This window comes from Oryx dammah, unplaced genomic scaffold (assembly GCF_014754425.2).
Source record: "Oryx dammah isolate SB20612 unplaced genomic scaffold, SCBI_Odam_1.1 HiC_scaffold_5, whole genome shotgun sequence".
NCBI lineage: Eukaryota > Metazoa > Chordata > Mammalia > Artiodactyla > Bovidae > Oryx > Oryx dammah.
Window position 1 is genome coordinate 29,306,450 of NW_024070189.1, and position 19,536 is coordinate 29,325,985.

The 19,536-nt window shown below is 41.0% G+C and overlaps 1 protein-coding gene and 1 non-coding gene across 2 annotated transcripts in view; both read right to left on the minus strand.

Moving 5' to 3' along the window:
- Positions 1-19,536, minus strand: part of RASGRF2 (Ras protein specific guanine nucleotide releasing factor 2) — a 266,419-nt gene that overhangs the window by 170,211 nt on the left and 76,672 nt on the right. Inside the window, exon 2 of the mRNA XM_040239434.1 lies at positions 15,410-15,516. Coding sequence (XP_040095368.1) covers positions 15,410-15,516 — 107 coding nt within the window. The remainder of the gene's footprint in view (positions 1-15,409; positions 15,517-19,536) is intronic.
- On the minus strand, positions 1,901-2,007 carry LOC120864972. Its single transcript, XR_005721299.1, has one exon. It is a non-coding gene; the product is annotated as a U6 spliceosomal RNA (small nuclear RNA).

Consider the following 19,536-nt stretch of genomic DNA (forward strand, 5'->3'; position numbering starts at 1 on the left):
TTCGAACTCTGAATTGGGAAGATCCCTTGGAGAAGGGAAAGGCTACCCGGCCTGGAGAATTCCATGGACTATATAGTCCACAGACAAGGCAGTGGCACCCCACTCTAGTACTCTTGCCTGGAAAACCCCATGGACGGAGGAGCCTGGTGGGCTGCAGTCCATGGGGTCACTAAGAGTCAGACACGACTGAGCGACTTCACTTTCACTTTTTGCTTTCATGCATTGGAGGAGGAAATGGCAACCGACTCCAGTGTTCTTGCCTGGAGAATCCCAGGAACGGGGGAGCCTGGTGGGCTGGCGTCTGCGGGGTCGCACAGAGTCGGACACGACTGAAGCGACTTAGCATCATATAGTCCACAGGGTCACAAAGAGTCAGACACTACTGCACAACTTTCATTTTTCAAAAATTGTTCATCAAATTTATCAAGAGTTTCAGTAAATAATGCTACTCAGCAAAACAGCGAAGATCTGTTAAAACGGCTATACTACTGGAGTGAACTATGTCACAATATGCATCAAGACACATTAAAAAGGTCATACACATCCTTGGTCATAGTAATTACACTTCTAATAATCCAACCCAAGGAAAATAAACAGAGATCTGCACAAAGATGTACAAAGAAACAAGATGTGCATTCATTAATTATTTTAATGAATATAAGAAAGTGCAAACAATCTCAATGTACATGTATGTAATATGGAAGTGATCAGACAAGCAATAGTGGACCCACACAGTGGAAGGATGCACGCCATTCACAATCATATTTTAAAAGAGCTGTAACATGGTAAAGACATATCCAAGACTTACGAATAAGTGAACAACAACAATAACAAAAACTCCAGGAGATTAAAAAAAAACCTGTTTTGTGCAGGCACATAAGTTCAATTGCAGAGAGAGAAAATTATGTATATCACAGATATAAGGGTTGGGAAGGAGGGGTGACCAAGAGGGAATGATAGGCACTCCAAATAGAAAAAGCAGTGTTCTTTCACTAGTACAATTATGGGTAGTTTTTAATTAAATTCTTTTGTGCTTTTCTGTATTTTTCCAGCACCTCTATAATTTTAAGTGGAAGCCCCCACATACACCAATCCTAATGACAGATATTGACTCTGTGAGACAGGATTATGTAATTTTTTTTTTTTTTACTTTCTTTTTTTTTAATTTTTATTTTTACTTTATTTTACTTTACAATACTGTATTGGTCTTGCCATACATTGACATGAATCTGCCACAGGTGTACATGAGTTCCCAATCCTGAACCCCCCTCCCACCTCCCACCCCATATCATCTCTCTGGATCATCCCCGTGTACCAGCCCCAAGCATTCTGTATCCTGTATCGAACATAGACTGGCAATTCGTTTCTTACCTGATAGTATACATGTTTCAATGCCATTCTCCCACATCATCCCACCCTCTCCCTCTCCCTGAGTCCAAAAGTCCATTCTATACATCTGTGTCTCTTTTGCTGTCTCGCATACAGGGTTATCATTACCATCTTTCTAAATTCCATATATATGCATTAGTATACTGTATTGGTGTTTTTCTTTCTGGCTTACTTCACTCTGTATAATCGGCTCCAGTTTCATCCATCTCATTAGAACTGATTCAAATGTATTTTTAATGGCTGAGTAATACTCCATTGTGTATATGTACCACAGCTTTCTTATCCATTCATCTGCTGATGGACATCTAGGTTGTTTCCATGTCCTGGCTATTATAAACAGTGCTGCAATGAACATTGGGGTACATGTGTCTCTTTCAATTCTGGTTTCCTCGGTGTGTATGCCCAGCAGTGGGATTGCTGGGTCATAACGCAGTTCTATTTGCAATTTTTTAAGGAATCTCCACACTGTTCTCCATGTGGGTGTACTAGTTTATATTCCCACCAACAGTGTAAAAATATGGAACGCTTCACGAACTTGCGTGTCATCCTTGTGCAGGGGCCATGCTAATCTTCTCTGTATCATTCCAATTTTAGTATATGTGCTGCCGAAATGAGCACTGTAATGTTTATTTCCTTCTTAATATGTCCCTATGACTTCAAATTCATTCTTTCATTCAATGTTTATTGACTGGTACGTACCCAGAAACTGTTCAAAGCACTGGATGCAGGAGTAAACAAAACAGGAAAAAAAAAAAAAAAAACCTGTGCTCTTGTGAAGTTTACACTGTAGTACAGAGCGAAAAAAAAAAGGTCTTAATGATCCAGATAACCACGATAATGTGGTCACTTACTTAGAGCCAGACATCCTGGAGTGTGAAGTCAGGTGGGTCTTAGGAAGCATCACTATAAACAAAGCTATTGGAGGTGATGGAATTCCAGCTGAGCTCTTTCAAATCCTAAACAATGATGCTGCGAAAGTGCTGCACTCAACATGTCAGCAAATTTGGAAAACTCAGCAGTGTCCACAGGACTGGAAAGAGTCAGTTTTCATTACAATCCCAAAGAAGAGCAATGCCAAAGAATGTTCAAACTGCCATATAATTGTGCCCATGCCAGTAAGGTTTTTCTCAAAATTCTTCAAGCTAGACTTCAGCAGTATGTGAACCTAGAACTTCCACATGAACATGCTGGATTTAGAAAAGACAGGAACCAGAGATCAAATTGCTAACATTCTCTGGATAAGCAAAGGAATTCCAGAAAAACATCTACTGCTGCTTCATCGACTATGTTAAAGCCTTTGACAGTATGGATCACAACAAACTATGGAAAATTCTTAATGAGGTGGGTATAACACATCACCTTATCTGTCTCCTGAGAAACCTGTATATGGGTCAAGAAGCAACGGTTAGAACCAGACATGGAACAATGACTGGTTCAAAATTGGGAAAGAACTGCATCAAAGCTGTATATTTTCACCCTGCTTATTTAACTTATATGCAGAGTACATCATGCAAAAAAGCAAAGAGGAACTATGAAGCCTCTTGAAGAGGGTGAAAGAGGAGAGTTAAAAAGCTGGCTTAAAACTCAACATTCAAAAACCTAAGATCATGGCATCCAGTCCATCACTTTATGGCAAATAGAAGGGGGAAAAGTGGAAGCAGTAACAGATTTCATTTTCTGTGGCTCCAAGATCATTGTGGATTGTGACTGCAGCCATGAAATTAAAAGATGTTTGATCCTTGGAAAGAAACTAATGACAAACCTAGACAGCATATTAAAAAGCAGAGATATCACTTTGCTGACAATGGCCCACACAGTCAATGTTATGGTCCTTCCAATAGTCATGTATGGATATGAGAACTGGAGCATAAAGAAGGTTGAGCACCAAAGAATTGATGCCTTCGAATTGTGGTGTTGGAGAAGATTCTTGAGAGTCCCTTGGACTAAAAGGAGATCAAATTAGTCAGTCTTAAAGGAACTCCACCCTGAATAGTCATTGGAAGGACTGATGCTGAAGCTGAAGCTCTAATACTTTGTCCACCTGATGCAAGGAGCCAACTCCCTGGAAAAGATCCTGATGCTGGGAAAAATTGAAGGAAAAAGGAGAAGGGAGTGGCAGAGGAAGAGACGGTTAGATAGCATCACTGACTCAGTGGACATTAATCTGAGCAAATGCCATGAGACAGTGAAGGACAGGGGAGACTGGTGTGCTGCAGTCCATGGGGTTGCAAAGAGTCAGGCATAACTTAGTGACTAAACAACAAGAACACAGCAAAAGACATTAACGTAAGAAAAATCTGTAGTGTGCTGTTGCTGTTTCGTCCTTCTCCAGGGGATGTTCACAATCTAGGGATCGAATCCATGTCTCCTGCATTGGCAGGTGGATTCCTTATCACTAAGGCACCTGGGAAGCCTAAGCAGTATGCTACTGGTGATCATTTCCTTAAAGGAAAAAAACAGAGGAGTAGGAGAAGGCAATGGCACCCCACTCCAGTACTCTTGCCTGGAAAATCCCATGGACGGAGGAGCCTGGTGGGCTGCAGTCCATGAGGTCGCTAAGAGTCAGACACGACTGAGTAACTTCACTTTCACTTTTCACTTTCATGCATTGGAGAAGGAAATGGCAACCCACTCCAGTATTCTTGCCTGGAGAATCCCAGGGACGGGGGAGCCTGGTGGGCTGCCGTCTATGGGGTATGAGTCTATGTCGCACAGAGTCGGACATGACTGAAGCGACTTAGCAGCAGCAGCAGGAAAGGAAATGGGGGAGACGGGGTTACAATTTTAACCAGGGTATGAGAGAGGGTCTTTACTGAAAACCCAGCACTGGAGTAATGAATGATCTGAGAAGAGAGCCTTGTGGCCAGCTCAGGGAGAGCCTGCCAGGCAGAGGAAATAGCAAGTGCAAAAGCCCTGTGGTGGGAGTGGGTCTGGCCTATATGGGAATGGCGCCGTGGCCCATTTACTAGGAGGCATACATGAGAGGCAGAAGAGGGGACAGGGTTTTATGCAGGTAGGGTTCTAGAGACCAATCTAAAGTCTCAGTTTTCACCCTGTAGGAGATGCAGAACTTTAATCAGAGGCATGGCAAGATCTGACTTCTTTACAGGATCACACTGGATGCTGTGATATGAAAGGACAGAGCTTGAGGGGTGGAGTATAAAGAAGAAAGGGAAACCAGTGGAATTTCCACAATAATCCAGGAAAAGTGTAAAGACTAGTCCATGCTGGATGGTCATCTAGACAATCATCAACCATGGGACCTGGCACAAAACAGTCATTCAAATGAAATCACTGTCAAATGAAAGAAAAAGTCACTTAACATGATTTGTTTTGCACAGTTTATTCTTCTTTACAAAATAATTTTCTTTTCTCATAAGTTTCAAGTCATTTGAAGTATTTCATTGGGTCTCCCTAGTTAACTCTTATGGGGATATTGTCCCACCTTAAAAATCATAGGTTTTTTTTTAATGTACCCCACTAGTAAAATAAAAAATGTACTACGGACTGGATCAAATCAGTGAAGACACATGCATGGCTTCCCCTTAGTGTAAGAGTTTTCAGAGCACAGTTATTTCTATTCTACTATATTACCAATACATGTTTTGTCTGATTAAATTTTCTGGTTACTAGATAATGCTCAGGTTTAAGTGTTTCAGTCTAAACTACTCATTACTTCTGTTTTGCAATTTATTCACTTATTAGTTTTTGTTATTCAGTTTAAGGTTCCTTGAGAAAAAATGGTTCCTCATTGCCAAGGGAAATAATAAAATTAAGCCATATAAATGAACATGATGAAAACCAAACTAAGCTGTTGAGTACCAACAGATGGCAAGTCTGAGGAATATATATGGGAGTAAAATATTCTTGGGTAATATTTATAATCAAAACCCCTACTCCATGCAAGAGAGAAGAAATATTCCAGTAGAATCCTGAAGAGTTCAGAGATAAGGCACAGTATAAAATCACAGGCCATAAAATTATCAGGAAGGAATTTTACTTGGGCCAGAACTTTATCTTAGTTATTCTGCCATGTTTTTTTTTTTTTTTTTTCCCTTCAGCTGCTCCAGGTCTTAGTGGTGGCATGTAGGATCTTTAAGTTGAGGCACGTGGGATAGTTTCCTGACCAGGGATTGAACCTTGGCCCCCTGCACTGGGAGCGCAGAGTCTTAGCCCTTGGACCACCAGGGAAGTCCTTTATCCTAGCTATTTTGATTGAAGATATATTTGCTAATGAGAGAGAGATATGTGTCTAACATGCTAGACAATTATAATTACAATTAGCTTATATATCTAGCATATCAGAGAAAGGGAGAGAACTATAGTAAAACCCAAACTGAAAAGCTGTATAATGGGTAACTGAAGAAACATTCCCAGGATTATGCTCAATTTTATTGAGAAAACTTTAGAATCAGCATTCAGAGGCATCGTGGAGTTGTTGGGAACTGGAGAAAGCCAGTTCAGGATGACAGCATTGTGGTTCCCAGCTAAACAATGTTTGAGCACAGGCAGCAGCACCCTTATCTAAGCAAGACCAGGCCTTCAGGCATCATTACCACCACCTTAACATTGCTACCCTCCATTTTTCTGGCTCTCAAATGCTCTTATATCAATAGGTCCACTCCACTAGCTTATCAATATTTTCCAGGTATCATATCAGTGTTAGAAGTTCTAACACTAATTTATTCCCACTAATCTCTTCTTTTCTACAAACAGGCTCTTCTTTCCTACACCGTCCCCTTTACAATAAGTGGAAACTCAAGCATCTCTGTTAGGAGAGATCAAAAAAAGAAATAAAATTTAAGGACTAAGGATGTCAGAGTTGGACTATAAAGAAAGCTGAGTGCCGAAGAATTGATGCTTTAGAACTGTGGTGTCGGAGAAGACTCTTGAGAGTCCCTTGGACTGCAAGGAGATCCAACCAGTCCATCCTAAAGGAGACCAGTCCTGAATATTCAATGGAAGGGACTGATGCTAAAGCTGAAATATCAATACTTTGGCTACCTAATGCAAAGAACTGACTCACTAGAAAAGACCCTGATGCTGGGAAAGATTAAAGGCAGGAGGAGAAGGGGACGACAGAGGATGACGTGGTTGGATGGCATCACTGACTCAATGGACATGAGTTTGAGTAAGTTCCGGGAGTTGGTGATGGACAGGGAAGACTGGTGTGCTGTAGTCCATGGGGTCACAAAGAGTCGTACATGACTGAGCGACTGAACTGAAAGCTCCCTCTTTTAAACACTGCTTTCTTTTCAGTTCACAGTTGTAGTTCATTACTTACAAAATCTGGTTAACTTTGGGACATGTGAAAAGTTGTCACTAATCTTTTCTAAAGCACAAATTAAATATAAAAAATGAGCAAAACATTGTTATAAGGAAGTATAACAGAAAGCCAATAATGGTAAAGTTATTACTTTGATAGAAATGTTAAGGAATGCTTCTAAAACTAAATACATTTTATAGTATAGTACTATATTTAAAAAGTGAGGAACATGTTTTATATCACAATTGATACTGATGACCCTTACTGAGACTTTTCTTTCTTTACAAATATGCATAAATACTTATCGGTAGAATTCTCTTTATGATCACCAAATATTCTTGAGCCAAAGTATATATCTAACTATATTCATTAAACACAAATGAATTAAAGGTGTTTATAAATTTATAAAACAAATTTTGTTTGTTTAATTTCTACTATAAGGACTCTAAACAAAATAGCAATGGAAACAGGTGTGGGTGGGACTGTGGAGAAACTGGAACCCTCATACATTGCCAGTGGGAATGGAAAGTAGTGTATCCATGAGGGAAACAGTCTGGCACTTCCTTGAAAAGCTAAACATAGAGATGCTACATGACCCCAAAATTCTTGCCTTGTGCTAAGTATCCAACTCTTTGTGACCCTAAAACTGTAGCCCTCCAGGCTTCTCTGTCCATGGGATTCTCCAGGCAAGAATACTGGAGTGGGTTACCATGCCCTCCTCCAGGGAATCTTCCCAACCCAGGGACTGAATGTGTGTCAAACCCGTGTCTCTTATATCTCCTGTGTTGGCAGGTGGGTTCTTTACCACTAGTGCCATCTGAGAACTGAAAACATAAATCCACACAAAAACTAGTACACAAATATTCACAGTGGCACTGCTCATAACCGCAAAAAGAGGAAACAGCCCAAATGTCCATCAATGAATGAATGAACAAAAAGTGGCATAGTCACACAATGGAATAGTATTCAGCCATAAAAAGGGTGGAGGGCTGATTATGCTACAGCATGAATGAACCTTGATAACATTATGTTAAGTGAAAGAAACCAGAGACAAATGCATTTACATGAAATGTCCAGAATTCACAAAGCCATAGAGACAGCAAGTAGATCAGCAGTTGGCTAGGGCTAGGGAAATCAGGAAATAGGGAATAACTGTTAATGGATGGGGTTTTTTTCTTGATTGTTGAAAATGTTCTGGAATTAGGTAGTGGTGATGGTTGCATAACTTTGTGAATATACCAGAAATCATTAAATCACAAACTTTAAAATGGTGCATTTTTATGGTATGTGAATTACATCTCAATTTTAATAATAATAATAATACCTTTTAAAAAGCAATGAAATGACTTCTCCCCAAAAGCAGTATTTTCACTCATGATAAGTCAAAACTTTTTATGTCAAAAAATGCCATAGATTTAAGTACAAGACAAAAAATGACATGGGCTGGCTTATAACAAATATGAAAAACAGAAAATATCTCTGTCACCCAAAGAGCTCACAAACAAACTGATAAGAAAAACACCAATTGGAAAAATGGGGAATGGATATGAGATAGTAATTCATATAGGTAGTAGAGATAAATATTAACAATAGCAAAAAATAGTCTCACCAATAGTCAAGGAAATACTTATTACACAAGATACCATTCTCTACCCATCAATATAATAAAGATTTTTAAACATGATTCCAGCTTTCTCATGCCCTAGCAGAGGGAGATTAAATTGGTACCCACATTTCTGAAAAGCAACTTGGCCCTGTGCCAAGAGCAGGGATGAGAGATGAGCAGGACACATTTGTGTTGAAGGAATTCAAGCTGACAGGGAGAAGCAGAGAAACAAATCAATGCAATAATCTCATAGAGGCTCAGAGATAAATAAGAGGTTACAAGGGGCCTCAAAGAAGGGAATGGTCAGCACTTCCTAGAGCTGGAGAAAGAGGATCCAGGAAGATGGTGCAGATGACTGAGAGCTGAGCCTGAAAGATGAGCCAGAGTTACTCAAGCTGGAGGGACACCCCAGCACATCTGAATTCCTGAGCTCGGGACATGGTGAGGGGTGGTGTGTGGATGGGGGAACGGCATGAGAAGCTCACAAAGGTCAGCTCAGAGGGTCCTTGCTTGACTGGCTCACTGCATCCCAGACCTTGCTAGGGAGGGAATAAACATCAGTTGAATGAATGAATTTTTTTCCTTAAAAGGGACCATCATACTATTCTCCCAACCCCTGTATCTGTTTAAATTTTTATATCATAAGAAAATAGACTCTAATAACTAAAATTACTCAAGGGCACCCTGGAATTCTTCTAGAAGATCAGATGTTTTCTTCAGAAAGGGTATTCCGTAATCGTGTGGAGGACAGATCAGAATGCTACACATTTGGAAGGGAGACCTCTTACAGAAAACTTTGAATTTAGTTTTGGGCTTACTGAGTATCAGTCTATCTATATACACACGTGCAAATACGTAGGAAAAAAAAAAAAACAAACAGAACAAATTGTGACCAGTAAGTCCTCTGAGGAAATAAGTAGGCTTGAGGAATGTTGGGGTAGAGGGGAAGGATATGAGTGGAAACTAGAATTTTTTACCCTCTGTACTAAATACAAAATGGCAAGTTGAAGTTACATAAGGAGTGAAAAGCTCTGGAAAGTGATGTTGACCCAGGTGACACAGCTTCAGTGGGATAGAGACAGAAACCCACCCCCAGAGGCTGCAAAGAGCAGAGGTGTGTACAAAGAAAGAACAAACAAATCATTTCTCCAAGAAACCTGGCTGCACTTTCAAGAGCGGTCAGCAGCTAGAGGAGGATTTAGGGCCAAGGCAAAGGGTTTCTGGTTTTTAGGTGGGAGACAAATATTTAGGAAAAACCAAAGTACACAAGAGAAAAGTCAAGGTGAGCAGGATAAAGGGAGATAGGAGGTTCAGGGAAACCCACCGGAACTATAAGAGAGAAATGAATCAATTATTCAGCAAGAAAATCAGAGGGAAGAAGCCAATGGTAGAGACCTTCCTTGAACCAGAGAGGTTCTCTGGAGGTGGCCCCTGCAGGGGGTGAGCCCACGTACACATGAGGACCTGCTCTGCGAGTGGAGACACAAGGTCGCACTGTGGTGTCAGCTGACGCTTAAGGAAGGATGAGACAAGCGTCTGAGGCAGACACTCTGTGAGGAACAGGAAAGATAACTGACGGGCAGGAGGATTAACAAAGGGCTGCAAATAAGACAATCCAAGCCCCATGTTTCTCCACAGAAAACAATTTCTACTATCCAACCAAGCGAGTCTTTCAGTCCACAAACACTGTTCCTTTTCTTTTGTGTTGCACTCTTCAAACTCTAAGGGAAAAAGTGCAGGAGTCTCTTTCATTGTGGCAGGTGTGGAGGCAAAGGTGTGACCGGCGTTCTTGGTAAAGAAAGACAATATCTCAAACACACAAAATCCACATCTTCAGCTTTTTAATAGTGGCAGTCTCACTGTTACAAGAAGAATACAAAATATGGCCTTCGGATCGCTCTAGGCTCTATAACATTATCATGCGTGTCTGATTTCCTAGTCCTGTGGCTTTGCGGTGACACATAAAACATTTTCAGCTTTTCTGTGTAATCACTCTTCTGACTTGTGAGGGACTTCCCTGTGTGCAATCTACAAAGTGCTAATTTTATGGGGATGACAGAGTACATGCAGTGGCCTTCAGTGTTGGACAGATTTTGTATTATACACTTTGCTCCAAAGTAAGCCTCTAGCCAGGTAAAAAGAATGAGGTTACAAGCATTAGGCATTTGGTGCAACTACCATGGGTGTGGGTGTGTTTTAGAGGGAGAGGTGAAGAGATAGAGAATATGAACAAGGCTGCCTCAGGTACAGACCCAAGAAGCTGGATTAGAGCTTTCTTTAGTGGACAAGAAGACAAGGTTTAACTGAAAATCTTAACTGGAGGATTAAGTTTCTCCACTCATCAAGTTCAGAACTGACTTCAGGGTGAAGGAAAGGGCTGTGGCAAGCCCTAGCCAAACATAACCCGATGTGAGCTTTATGGACGGAGTCACATGCCCAGTTCCTTTTTCTCTTGCAAATACCTTCCCCATGAAGGAAAACCTAAGAGCCACCTGCCACAGGCACACACAAAAGGGAGGAAAGAGCACCGAAGGTGTTGAGTTTTAGCTGGAGAAGTTGGAGGCAAAGCGGGCAAAAGAGAGCAGGACAGTCTCAAACACTGAGAGCATATAAGCAAGAGCTCTGCAGGCAAGCAAAGCCACACACACCCCATGGTGTGCGACATCAGGCACCACGTTTTCCATGGCTCTGATGTTTCACAAGCCCTCCCCTGACCTCAGACTTGGTAGAAATCCAGAGCCAGCTCTCCCCTCAGGACACACCTGACTTCTCTAGGAGCCCCTGATGCTCATTCTCCCATAACCGTCGTGGGCAAGGAGATCCATCAGTATTGCCCGGTTCCCTACTGCCCCTTCCAGACATTCATACACCACAGTTCCCTGCAGAAGCCCTTCCTGGCCAGCACTTGTCATCCTGCCCCACAGTTCTCCTCTTAGTCATCATACCCCTCTCAGGGAGTGACACCATCCAAGCTAGGGATCCAAGAGAGATGTTAGATGCCACCCTGGTCCAACATTGTTCATTTCCAGGCGGGCACAAGATTCTTTGAAGTCAACCCCCTACAATTCTGAAATACTTTCCACCTACCTCTTTCCCCAGCTGCCATCAACCAAGTCCTTCAGGTCTTATGCTTAGATCAGAATGGGAAAAGCCTTGGTACCTCTGGTTCAACTGGATCCTCTTCCAGGACATGACTACCTTCTAACTTCCGAGGTTCCATTTGCTCAGGGCTCCAGCAGGTGACACTTGGAGAAAAAGAGCTGTGGACATTGTCATGTCAGCCAATGAGCCCTTAAAGACCCACAATCAACTGGATCAATGCTTTTGATTCTCATAATGGCTACCATAATGAAGACTGAGTGCTAAAGAATTGATGCTTTTGAACTGTGGTGTTGGAGTAGACTCTTGAGAGTTCCTGGGACTGCAAGGAGATCAAAGCAGTCAATCCTAAAGGAAATCAATCCTGAATATTCATTGGAAGGACTGATGCTGAAGCTGAAACTCTAATACTTTGGCCACCTGATGTGAAGAGTTGACTCATTAGAAAAGACCCTGATGCTGGGAAAGACTGAAGTCAGGAGGAGAAGGGGACAACAGAGGATGAGTTGGTTGGATGGCATCACTGACTCAAAGGACATGAGTTTGAGCAAGGTCCAGGAGCTGGTGAAGGACAGGGAAGCCTGGCGTGTGGCAGTCCATGGGCTTGCAAAGAGTTGGATACAACTGAGCAACTGAACAACAACCACAACAATGTCTACAACCGGATCAACCACGGTGGACAGATAGGGCCAAGAGAACAAAGAAATCTCAACTTACTGGAAATGTCCAAAGCTCCATATCTAAATAGCAAACCATTTCTAGAACAAGTACAGACTTCATTACTATTAAAATACTCTGGCTTCACCTCATCTCAACAAAAACAAAATTAAGCCTTGATATCACCTTCCCGTGAACCAAAACCAGTAATACATAATGAAATGATATTTTAAATGTGCCAATTTCTAGAAATGTAATAGTAACCAACTTTGAGCAAAACTATAAAACAAGCTTCCTGGACAAGGTCAAAGCTTCAAAATGAGAATATCAATTTCCAAAAAGATGTCTTCCTGGGCCAGATCTAAGGAAGAAAACAAGCAACTGAACCTACCAGGAAATGACCTAAAGATCCTCTGAAAGCAAATCAAGTTGATGCAGCTCGGAGGTACAAAAGCCAGCCTCAAAAATGTAATTCTCATGACACCCCAAAGATAGAACACCCAGGCCAGTACTGATAAACACCCCAGGAAAAGAGGAGCAGTGATCAAGAGAAGGGTTCTGAACACTCCCTGTTTCTGTGTAGTACCTACAGAAGGATCTGTAGCTCAGGAAAGAACTAGTCTCAGGATAAAATACGCAGCAGTTCATCAAAAGCTCACACTTAAAAAGAGGGATCAATAAAACCATAATTATTGAGCATCTGCTATTAAAAAGGCAGTAATACCAAAGTAGTGCCATCAGGCTGTCCTCTAAAGGTGAAATGTTTAGTTAGCAACCAGTTGTTTAATTAGCACGATTCCAAGCAAAAAGGGCTGACAAATTCTTTCTCTGAATCAGCCTCATTAACTTTCTGCCTCTACTCATTTACAAACAAAGTCAGGATGAATTTCACAGACCCGAGTTTACACCAAAAACTTGACTTACTGAAACGTAAATGAAAAAGTTATTATCTTCTGTGATTTAGAAAGCAAAAATTTAAGAAGCATCTCAATGCAAAAAGTCAAATACAAGATCTCAGGTGTAAAGCAGTCAAATTAAAAGGAAGTCATCAAATAATGGAGTCCTGGACCTCAAATCAAAGAAAAAGCAAATCTAATGGACCAAAAGTCAGAACACCAAGAAAAATGGTCAATTAATAACCATATCTTCACATCTTAAAGAGAAGAAAACTTTTTACCATTGGATTAACTAAGCCATTAAAGTGGTTTCTAAAATCTATGCTTCCTGACAAAATCATGTAAACCCTGGATTGATCATATGGCAGTCAATATCAAATAGCTACTGACCTACTTCCACATATATGACAAAGTTTTCTTGGTATACCAAAAAAACCTCTTACTTGAAATTTTACCATTTTAAAGTAATTCATACTCTATTTGGTTCACCACAATGTTTGCTTGGCAACTACAAAGGAATTTAAGCTGCTAATGGTACTTGGTTCTTCTAGAAAGAAAAAAAAAATGGGCAAATACACGTGTTTTAAATTATTTACTTCATTTTAACTCCCAGGTAGAAAGGAACAGAAGTGGTCACAAAGACTGTGTCTGGAAATGACCCAAGGGTTCTACCTTGCCAACTTGATAGTTTTTTCACCTTTGAAAACCTGACTTTCTTCCTACAGTGAGTCAGTCTGCATTAGCCTTAAGTCTGGAGCAAAACCGTCAGACAGAGACCCTGAGAGTGAAGACAGCTGAACAGTGTGCCTGGATCCCGATGTTAGCAAGCTGCCTCAGTGTTCCCCTTGGAGAGCAGCATTTGGTCACCAACCATGCGCATTTCAGAGAAATATTTTGGAGGGAAGGAAAGAAAAGGAACAGAAATTTTTTGCAAACAACATCTACTCTCAACCCTGACCTGACATTAAGCCACTTTCATCTTTGAATTAGAGGAAGAGAAAAAGAGACAATAAGGAAGAGTAACACAATACAGAACATTGGTTAAAGGTTGTGGAGTCAAAGAGACCTGAGTTTGAGTTCCAGCCCTTCCCTCTTCCGTTTCACCAGCTTTTCACACCTTGGCCAATATGCTTAATCATCATGAACCTTTGTCTTCTCATCTGTAAAACAGAGTTAATAATACCCTACTGGTAGCTGGGAGGACTTTTTTTTTAAGATGAATATGAAGAGCTCTTAGCATGCTGCCTGCCACAGGGCACGTAGTCAACATTATACAGCAGCTGAAGAAAGAAGAGGGGAAGGGGATGAGAGGAGGGAAAGGGAAGGGAGCAGAGGGGAGGAGGGCGGCAAAAAGCCTTCAGGGTTCAAAGAGCAGCCTACACTCACTCAGGACAGCACCTTAAATTTTTTACAATCAATGTGAAAATATCTCCTGATGACCTACTACCTAATCAGCACTGTGCTTCATTCAGAAACGAATGCGTCCCCACCCTCCTCCTCTCATGCTATCTACAAGTCCAGCTCAGGAAACAGAAATCACACGTGTGAAATATATGGAAAATAACCCACATTGTACTAAGTTGTTAAATATTCCACATGTAGTAAAAGCAAGCACTGCGGTCATTTGTAGAAAGAGGCCAGTGAGCGCTGGCTTGGGGCAAAAGGGTCCGGGAGTGAGTGGTAGAGACAGACACAGACGTGAATGGACGTATAGGTTAAGGAGGGGGGTCGTGTCCGGCAAAGAAAGTCATGTGTCCCAGACTGAGTTTCGCCCTGAAACTTCAAGCAGGGAGTCACAGTGGGGACAGGCAAAAAGCAGTGAGCACAAGGGCCATTCAAAGCAAAAAGGGACAGGACTTTGGAACTGAATATGAAAAATAAAAGAGACAGGTCTGCCTGTGTCTCTTTTGGATTTCCCATTCCTGTCTGAGGCCAAGTGTGCTCATGTCTACCTTGCTGGTATTTCTTAGGAGGAAGCAAAAGCACACACTTCTGTCTCCCCAGATGGCAGTTGGTGTTGCCTTTCTCGATAACCAGGCTGCACAGGGCAGGGTTTCCAAATGAAGGCTCGGCTGGGTCTGTATCCCAGCTCTGCCACTCACTAGCTGTGAGGCCTCAGGCAAGCAAACTAACTTTCCAGGCCTTGGTTTCCTTATCTGAAAAAAAGAGGGGTTAACCATGACATGCGTCTCACAAACTGTTGAGGGGATAAGTGAATCCAAGCATTTAGCAGATTCCTTAATTGAGAGGCACTTGTAACAGGGCCTGGCACGTAGGCCCAAACCCTGTGTTCAGTAATCATCATTACTATTGCTTTATGTATTACCTTTAATCTTCAGCTAGAATATAGCCACAGAAAGCATAAAGAATCATCTCACACACGACGGAGGAGGAGGTACTAAGGGGAAATCCAACTTGGAATTGCAAGTTCGCCCAAAACTACCACTGATGGTGAAACCTCAGTGCAAAACCCAGGCAATGCAGTGGCTCCCATACCTGGCTTGGTGAATGGCCTCCATCCACTCTTTACCATTCTGCTCCTCCTCACAGCGCAGCTCTAGTGGCTTCTGACCTTCGTGGCCAAAAAGAACAGTAAAGTAATACTGGAAAGGAAAACAAACAAAGCTGTGTTTTATTTTTGAGGCATAATAGCATAACAAGACAATACTTCCCTACAAAGAGTATATGCTTATAAAACGCATTAGCATTATGTAAATCATATTTCAAAATTTAATACCATTCCCAGTCCACTTGGCAAGGACTTTGCACCTGGAAGATACCATACATTGCATCTTAATACCCCTCAATAAGATTCAACTTACAATACCTCACATACAGAAAAGGTATTTGGTAAAATTCTATACAAACACGTGATTAAAATTCTTTGCAAACTCGAAAGTGAAATTTCTGAACCTAATAAGGGATTTCTACCGAAAACTTACTACAAACATTTCACCTAATGGTAAGTTATTATAAGCAGCCCTTCTAAAATCAAGAATAAGAAAAATGACAATTATCAGCACTTCTAATTACCAATTCTTTCTGGAGGGCAACATAGAAAAATAAAGGAAAAAAGAAATGGAAAGCAAGGGAGGAAATCATTTTGCACAGATGATTTAAGTGTCTATACTAAAAATCCATTGAAACACTATTAAAATAAGAGCATCCCTCAAAATTATTGGATGCAAAATCAATATACAAAATGTATTGCACTTTGGTACAATATCAACAAATAAGTAACTTAATTTTGAAAACACAGCATTTGCAATAGCAAAGAAATATAAACAGGCGAAGGACCTAAGAAAATAAGTTTATCACCTCTAAAGAGCAAATTAATCTGTAATTTCAATATATTCTAATAAAATTACCAATAGGTTTTCTTTGGGTGGAATTTGACAAAGTGAACCTAGAATCTGAGCCAGGGATGGGGAAGATATCACTTTGAATCAGTATGTTTGAGGCTAGCTGTTTTAATTACCAAGCTAAGACTGTCTGGGAAGGAAATATGATTGGAAAACTTTTTATTATATGAGAATGATCAGAAAATACACTGGGCCTGCCCACAGTTTCCTCCTGGGGCCTGAAAATGACCAGTCCCACACAGCTGCTCTGAGAGTAAAAACCAAAGATAAAAACCCAAGTTCCTTCTGTTGTCCCACCTTACCAGCCCCTGCAAACCTCTCTTTATTCAGTATGATCATTACACGCTCATTTTCTTCAAACAAATTAAAAATACTCAGGACAAAAGCTTTTAATCTATAATAATGCTGAGTCTATATTTTTTACACTTGAAACCAATATAATATTATAAATCATTTATAATATAATTTAAAAAATCCTTCAGGACAACAATCTTAGAGATAAAGTCTTAAAAACCCTAGAATTTTCAGCACAATTTTACAAAAAAGGCAAAAACTGGCCAAGAGACTTCTCGTGTTACCTGGGCATAAATCATCAGAAGACTTGCCTGTGACAGAATCCACTGCACTACCCTATGGACAGGCCTGAGCCCATAAATGACAAGCTGTCTTTAATTCTTAAACCTCTTGTCCAGCCAGAGGACTAAATGCTATGAGCTAGGGGGAAATAACCTGATGAAAAGGCCACTGAGAAGGGGAAGAATTGAGTTTAGCACTGTATTCAATAAAGCTCCAGTTAAACTTGAGAGGATAGGAGTTGCAAGTCAACAAAATAACAAATCAGTGGTTTGAAGGGCAATCCTTTAAGTGATGGCATTTCAGCAACAGCTGGCTACCATCCAAGGCCAGATGCCCAGTCCAGGAAGAGGAAACACTTAATGAACCTGTTATTGAAAGGCTGCAACTAGCACCTCAACAGCAGCTGCTGCTTGGGAACCCAATTAAAAGCCACCTTTAAAAGACAGCAAGGTAATTATATTAGCAGAACTACATCCAAAGGTTAGACCGTGTCTCAGGCATGCCAATGATGGAGTTTTGAGAGTACAGGTTGCATTTCCAGGAGTTCACTTAACAAATTCAGCTCGACCACAAATAATCAAAACACTGTCTCTGCATGTACCTGCAAATTATTCAGGCTAAGCTATTCATCAAAAAGTCTTCTTTGTGTGTTCTGGTCTCGCTCTGATATGAATTCAGTTTACCATGGACAAAACAGACACCTGAGCCCAGCTGACCCGAGAGAGCGTGGACCACAAGAGGCAGCAGCCACACACTTCAGCATCTGATGGCCAAAGAGAGAGCTAGAATAAATGCCAGACCCCCGTCAGCACCAGCACGGACCACCCCATAATGTCTGATAAACACGCATGCAATCCCAAGGACAGGGAGCCCTGGTAACTGAGATACTGTCTCAGGGAGGCACAGAAGAAAGAATGAATCACTTTTTCCTTAAATTGAAGAAAGTAGGGAAAAGCACTAGACCATTCAGGTATGACCTAAATCAAATTCCTAATGATTATACAGTGGAAGTGAGAAATAGATTTAAGGGACCAGATCTGATAAACAAAGTGCCTGATGAACTACGGACAGAGGTTCGTGACATTGTATAGGAGACAGGGAGCAAGACCATCCCCAAGAAAAAGAAATGCAAAACAGCAAAATGGCTGTCTGGGGAGGTCTTACAAATAGCTGTGAAAAGAAGAAAAGTGAAAAGCAAAGAAGAAAAGGAAAGATATACCCATTTGAATGCAGAGATCCAAAGAACAGCAAAGAGAGATAAGAAAGCCTTCCTCAGTGATCAGTGCAAAGAAATAGAGAAAAACAAGAGAATGGGAAAGACTAGATATCTCTTCAAGAAAATCAGAGATACCAAGGGAACATTTCATGCAAAGATGGCCACAATAAAGGACAGAAATGGTATGGACCTAACAGAAGCAGAGGATATTAAGAAGAGGTGGCAAGAATACACAGAAGAACTATACAAAAAAGATCTTCATGACCCAGATAATCACGATGGTGTGATCACTCATCTACAGCCAGACATCTTGGAATGTGAAGTCAAGTGGGCCTTAGGAAGCGTCACTACGAACAAAGCTAGTGGAGGTGATGAAATTCTAGTTGAGCTGTTTCAAATCCTGGAAGACGATGCTATGAAAGAGCTGCACTCAATATGCCAGCAAATTTGGAAAACTCAGCAGTGGCCACAAGACTGGAAAAAGTCAGTTTTCATTCCAATCTCAAAGAAAGGCAATGCCAAAGAATGCTCAAACTACCGCACAATTGCACTCATCTCACATGCTAGTAAAGTAATGCTCAAAATTCTCCAAGCCCAGCTTCAATAATATGTGAACTGTGAACTTCCAGATGTTCAAGCTGGTTTTAGAAAAGGCAGAGGAACCAGAGATCAAATTGCCAACATCTGCTGGATCATCGAAAAAGCAAGAGAGTTCCAGAAAAACATCTATTTCTGCATTATTGACTATGCCAAAGCCTTTGACTGTGTGGATCACAACAAACTGTGGAAAATTCTGAAAGAGATGGGAATACCAGACCACCTGACCTGCCTCTTGAGAAATCTGTATGCATGTCAGGAAGCAACAGTTAGCAACATGGAACAAAAGACTGGTTCCAAATAGAAAAAGGAGTCCGTCAAGTCTGTATATTGTCACCCTGCTCATTTAACTTATATGCAGACTACATCATGTGAAATGCTGCGTTGGATGAAGCACAAGCTGGAATCAAGATTCCTGGGTGAAATATCAATAACCTCAGATATACAGATGACACAGAAAGTGTTTATCTGAGGTTGTATTATCAGATATGCAATATCAATAACCTCAGATACGCAGAAAGTGAAGAACTAAACAGCCTCTTGAAAGTGAAAGAGGAGAGTGAAAAAGTTGGCTTGAAGTTCAACATTCAGAAAACTAAGACCATGGCATACAGTCCCATCACTTCAGGGCAAATAGATGGGGAAACAATGGAAACAGTGAGAGAGTTTATTTTGGGGGGCTCCAAAATCACTGCAGATGGTGACTGCAGCCATGAAATTAAAAGACATTTACACCTTGGAAGAAAAGTTATGGCCAACCTAGAAAGCATATTAAAAAACAGAGACATTACTTTGCCAACAAAGGTCCGTGTAGTCAAGGCTATGGTTTTTCCAGTGGTCATGTATGGATGTGAGAGTTGAACTAGAAAGAA